This window comes from Amphiprion ocellaris, chromosome 20, assembly GCF_022539595.1.
Source record: "Amphiprion ocellaris isolate individual 3 ecotype Okinawa chromosome 20, ASM2253959v1, whole genome shotgun sequence".
NCBI classification, from domain to species: domain Eukaryota; kingdom Metazoa; phylum Chordata; class Actinopteri; family Pomacentridae; genus Amphiprion; species Amphiprion ocellaris.
In genome coordinates, this window is record NC_072785.1 from 15,704,594 (window position 1) to 15,710,593 (window position 6,000).

At 44.7% G+C, this 6,000-nt stretch overlaps 1 protein-coding gene across 2 annotated transcripts in view; it reads right to left on the reverse strand.

The window, feature by feature from the left end:
- kif26ab (kinesin family member 26Ab) overlaps nt 1-5,563 on the reverse strand; it is a 69,999-nt gene extending 64,436 nt beyond the window's left edge. Inside the window, exons 1-2 of one of the 2 annotated variants that reach the window (XM_035955351.2) lie at nt 5,131-5,563; nt 2,909-3,127 (exon numbers count right to left, since the gene is read on the reverse strand). In XM_035955351.2, the coding sequence (XP_035811244.2) occupies nt 2,909-3,127; nt 5,131-5,265 (354 nt within the window). In that variant the 5' untranslated portion in view covers nt 5,266-5,563. Of the gene's footprint in view, nt 1-2,908; nt 3,128-3,388; nt 3,627-5,130 lie in introns of those variants that run through there. The other variant, XM_023285938.3, reaches the window with a different exon arrangement.
- Nucleotides 5,564-6,000: the final 437 nt, after the last annotated feature.

Consider the following 6,000-nt stretch of genomic DNA (forward strand, 5'->3'; position numbering starts at 1 on the left):
TTTTTAACCATCAAAAAGTTGAAAATCTGATTATTCTGTTTTTCAGTTTCTAGCTCTAATAAATGTTGAAATTTTAAATATTTTATAAAGGATTACATGACTTGTAAACCTGCCAGCAGATCTTGGGGGTTCAGAGGATTAAACAAACAAGCTATAATTCATTAATTTTCATGTTTTAGTGGTTTTTACATGTATTTTTGACTTAGCCAGGCTACCTGTAGCCAATAATGACCCTCCTTAAGTATTTAGTAAGAATCCAGTCTTTTTGGCTTCCATATCTGCTACTGAGTGGGCCGATCTGTTCCAGCCTGAGGAATTATAACCTCTACAGGTCACAACAACTCCACGCTGATGCCTTTATGAGCCTTATCATCTAACGCAGCCACTGAACGCTTCTTCAGGAGACGTTCGATGGCACAGGTACAAAAACCACTTGTTTGATCTTATCAGCACACACCAACGAAATTATGAAGTGTCCCTTTTCAGGTCAGGGACTTTCACAAAACGGAGAACCGTTAGCATCTATGAGCTGACATTGGATCTGATCCAGCTTCACAGTCCCTTCTGTTTGTGCTGACTGTCGAGAGATTCTCTAATTACAGTAAGAAGCTAATTGGTTTCTTTGAAGTGGAGATTTAAGCGATCATCTTTCTTCATATCATACTTTACCTAGAAGCTGTGTCCAGCCACAATAAGCACACTCTACAATTATTGAATCCAGACTGTCTGCTGTTCACTATTGAAGTCACTCGTTATTGTAGGTTTTAATTATGCAAATTAAGTAGGTGAATTCCCTTGATTACATCAAGGCTGGAGGTGGTCGGTGTCTCACCGTTTCTACCTGTCCTTGCAGCAAAGGGCATTTTTTTATTCATCATCTGCTATCTGAGTAACATAAAACGTGTCAAGACAGCTAAACCATAGGGGTGGTAGCTCAAGGACATAATTTCAGCAAAGTTAATTTGGGGTTGAGCCCTTCTGTATGATGTCATAAAATGCTTATAATTAGAAAAGCGCTGCAAATTGAGTGCATAACCTGGGCAAAGTAGTAGAAAGTGCAGTTAAAGTATGTTTAAGAAGTTGTCCAACACTATTGTTGCTCTTGAAAGGCCGGTGGGTGCGGATGCATGCAGAAAAATGTTCTCATCTAAAATAGATTTTTAATGCTGACCTAGTAGTTTGTGCACAAGAACTTCCCTGCATTGCTTTTACTTTTCCAAGTTTCTTGTCTGACACACTGTAAGCAGGTTCCTTCAGACCCAAACAGGAAAATACAAACGCTGTCTGGGAGGCTTTGCTGTATGTGAAAAGTCAACTTTCCCTCTAGTAGGCTTCATGTCTGAAAGCACATTCACTCTACACAACCACTCTTCCTTGAATTTTTATCTACTCGCTACTACTACTGTATTCAAACAATAAGTCTACAGGCAGGGAGTGGGGGGGGAGTAAGAGGGATGTCTGGGGAACCGAGCCGACTTCCTCTTTACAAAAACGGGACGGCAGGCGGATGGGGAGGGAGGGGAAGTGTGACCTCGGGTAAACAGTCTCCGCTCTCGTTTTTTTCCCATGACAACCACAGACACAACACTGGCAGAACCTTAGCAGGTAGCTGGATGCCAGACGCTCCAGCAGGCCACCTGAGTGACCCTGTTGACCTTATTCCCTCCGTGGAGGAAGTAATTTGGAACCGATCACCCATAACCGCGTCCATCCCATGAGGCCCAACAGGTGAGCAGCTCTAACTCGCAAAGACAATGGCTTTATTATCCCTCAGTTAGAAGCCCATACCATAACCCTGGTACAATAACAGCACCCTGCCATCACTGTTTGCCACCCCGGAATTAAGGCCCAATTTAGCCATCAACAAATGCAAAATGGGAGGCCAAAGGGGAAGTTTTCTATCACTGAGAGCACCTGGTGAGGGCCGCAAAGTACTGCTGGAGGGTCCCACACTAAAAAGGGGAGGTCAGTTCCCATGGTAGCTAATAGCAGTTAATGTGTTTACGGGGTGGGCTTACCTGATACCTCAATATGGATCTGATCACAAAGATCGGACCACACGTACAGATGTCTCAACCTTCAGAGCCCAGGTGCTGCAGAAATGCCCCCCTTGTCCCCATCGTATGCCGGTTCCCGTACGAACATCAGGGGCTGTGGGATTCGGGGTGAACCTTGAAGCGATGTAATCCAATCCCACTTTGAGACTCTCCCTCTAAAACGGGACAACAAAGGAGAACCAACCCGAGGGCAAACCCAGCCCCGCCACAACAACAGTGGTCTCAGGGCCTATATTTAACAGCGGTGGGAATTGTGGGAGCAGCCGTACAGGAACACTTTCAATGCACCAGCAAAGGTCGACTGGGACTTAACTTCCTCCTCGGTCGCCAACGTGAGCAGCTCGCTCATTTCGGCCCCCTCTACCCCCCACACCCAGCAGCAAAATAAAAAGATAAGCATTGTTTGGCCAAACAATGGGCCACTTTCAAAGTCTCAAAAGCTTCCATTTTCACATCCAAGGCCAGCATTTGAAGTCAAGTGTAGCAATAAACAACTTTACAAGAGGACTGTGAGAGCTTTCTTGGTGCAGTTCATCAAATGTATGATTCCATTGTCCATATATCAGAGTGAAGAGCAGGTGCAGGTGGGCAAGAAAACCAACACACACATGCAACTATAAAAAAAACATGCTGCAGCAGCTCACAGTGGGAGTTTTTATGACCACTCTGTGCTCACAATAGTGACTATAACTTGCTCACTTGTTGACTTTTTGAGAGCAATGTGACGATTTTAACAAGAAATACTGTAAAATAGCAACTTAGGTGGCACAGTTTCCAAACTTTAAGGTGACAGTAAAAGCAAAATAGGTTGGAATGCTGAAGTAAAAGAGTCTAAGAAAGCAGGCACCAACCTTCAGTGAGGTCTGGTCAGCCAGAGCCAGGGCCTGCTTCTTCAACTCCGAGACTTTCTTCTGGCATTGTTGGCAAAAGCCTCCCTTCTCCTCCGACTCGGAGATGGAAACCGACCCGGCGCCCTCAGGAGGAGGCCGGGTGCTGCATCGCGCCTCCTCCGCAGAGGGAAGTCTTTTCCTGGGGGTTGCCGGAGACTCTCCACTCGGACATCCCTCCACCTTCAGCACGAGGGGAAGACAGTTTGGTTAATTTTTGCTTGCAAGAAAATAAGCATTTCGCGATTCAACTGTGCGCAAAAGTGATAGTGAAACTGTTGCACCTAATTATTTGCACCTTGGCAATCTGAATGCAGAGCACCTGTCCAAATGCGCAGCAAAGAGATGCGAATTATGAGGCTTTGCAAGTAAAACTAAAACAATACCACCTGCATGAGTAAAAGCAAATCACTATTTTTAACACTTAACCAGCGAGGCACTTACGGTGAACATGCGGTTGTTAGGGTCCCCTCCATCAGAAGCTGAACTGCCCCCAAAAGAGCTCATTCTCCCGGATCAAGGTTACACCTTCAGACTTCGTAAAACTCAAAGGTTTTGCCAGAGAAAAACGCGCGGCAGAGCCATGAGCTGCACTCTAGATTACCGGTCATCTGTCACACCGCACAGGACCAGCAGTTTGTGAGAAGGCAACTAGTGAGTGTGTCCCAGAAGTTTACAAGTTGCGGAGGAGTTTTGGTACAGGAGGGTGTTGAGGGTTGCGCAGGAGGCGGTAACACTCCTGGAATGGGAGGGCTAAAGAAACTTTCCTGAACTACGAGAGGGCTCCGAGCTGTTACTGTGAGGTGAACCACTCTGAGCTGTCTATGTGGTGAACAGTGACACATTAGACTTCCTATCCAACTAGATAAGATACTTTCCCCTTATTTTCACACGCATTTAAGGCAAAATCATCTTATTCTGTGCAGTCTCACATCATCACATAAAGCATTTGTTCTCTATCAGCTTGCTTCAGTCCTTTAGTGCAGCAGTATGATGCTTACATTTGTAAGGCTTCACCAAATGGAAACATAAAGGTGCTTTACGCATGAATTTCTACACAGTTTTACCAATTTAAGGTCATATTTTTGTTATCTTTAGAAACTTAAGGTTCTTATTCATGCAGCATGGTTAAAATCTGGCAGCACACATGATTGTAAACTGGGGCTTAGTAGGTTAAAAGCAAATACTTCTCTTGGAAAACTTCTTTTTACGCACATTCCAGAAATATCATATGATGTGCCAAAATAGTGCTCCAATCCACTTATCCCAGCCAATAATGGACAAGACAGATCAGCTAGTGCGTTTTTATAATAATTTTCCGATTAGGTTTTTATTTTTTCTCCTGCGATCAGTTTCAGGACACACCAGCAACTGTTGCCTCTCCCTCTCCAGGCGCAGCACTGTGCCTCGTTGGTGTTACTCTGGCGCCATCCTCCGTCAGAAAGGCAGAGCAGCAGCACTCAAACCGGAGGGGTGTGCGCACTGAGGTTAAATATTTAATTGGTAAACTTTGAATATTTCATGTGGGTGATGTAAGCGACAGTGGTCACATGCACTTCTGAAACCGTTTGTCTTTTCAGCTGCCCTCAGACGACGTATCCTATTTAGGGAACCATGCAGTCTGTAGTCTTCTGGTTGTACAAATTGAACTCAGAAGTCGTTTGGATAGGTTTAAGCACATTTTCTGTTGTAGACTACACAATTTCTGAGGCTGAACATGGATTATCTCAGGATAGTTAGAGATATTTAGTTATAACATTAAGAATTAGATTCATAATCACCCCATATACGTGTCTCTGTAGTCCACAAACCTTCTATGAACAGTTATATTTAACCTGATCCTGGTTTCTAAAATAATCCATTAATGTCAGTCAAGCCTCTAAGAGGTATTTTTCCCATCAGCTATAGAAATAGTTTAAGAGGATAAAAGTTAAGATACTTTTATTTGCTGCAAAATGTTTTAGAAAGTGTTGAATAAGCAAGCTTATGATGCTTGAAATCAGAGGCTGAGATTAACAGGATGGAGTGAAGATGCTGCGAGGTGCTGTTCTCGGTCCTGACTGCAGGACAGCAGCCGTCAGACTCTCATCATTTGTCTGACTCGTCACTGTTCATCACTTATTTTACGCACCAACAGAATGCAAGGATGAGCTCATCCCTTCTGTGTTTCTTTAGGACACTCTTACCTTTGTTTTTCTCTTCAGCAGGTGACTTGTAAACCCAAATATGATGTCGGAGTCAACGAAGATTGTCCCCAGGTCTATGACGCTGGGGTTGGGCTTCCCAGCTCCGGGAGACCCCGGTGAGTTTGGTAAAGCCATGCGGGCTGCAAGTGTAGCCTAGAAAATATTCCACTGCCAGGGAAGCCTATTTGACTCGTAGATCCATCTAATTCATGTGTCTCGTACCCCCTAAAAAGATCCACAAGGTTTTTTAATCCGGACATTCAGTGATTCGCGGTGAGCGCTCTCACGTGTGCGTAAAATAACCTCTCAGATTTCCAGTAGCTGGAGAAGAAAGCAGTACAATCCACCCGGCAGGCTCTGCAGAAAGGTTTATATCCACTGAGATACTTTTGGAACCATCCTGAGGCTGGTTATGTGTGGTCTGTGAGAGCTGCTGCAGGTCTGAAGGAGCACCTTGTGCATCTGCTGCGTTCTGATCTCCAGCCTCCCTCTCTCCCTCTCTCTTTCTGTCTCCCCCCTCTCACTCAGCCATCCTCCCTCTCTCTCTCTCTCTCTCTCCCTCTCAGCTCACTGTCAGACAGTGATGACCTGCTCTCCCACCCGATTTGCTGGTGCTTCGTTGTCATCCCCCGCACAAAGATGTAAAACACAATGACAATCCTGGCCATAACCTTTAACGACACACTCCCTGTAATATTCCTGGATTATTCATGTCGGGACTTGCAGTGTGTCTGTGCACACAGTAATGACCTCATCATTGCTTGTATGTTATTTCTTTGTTTTGTTTAATGTTCCTGCAGTATGCAGCCTAATGCTTGTGATTACTGTGCTGCTGCAGAATCACATATGAGACACTTGGTTTCTTATTTA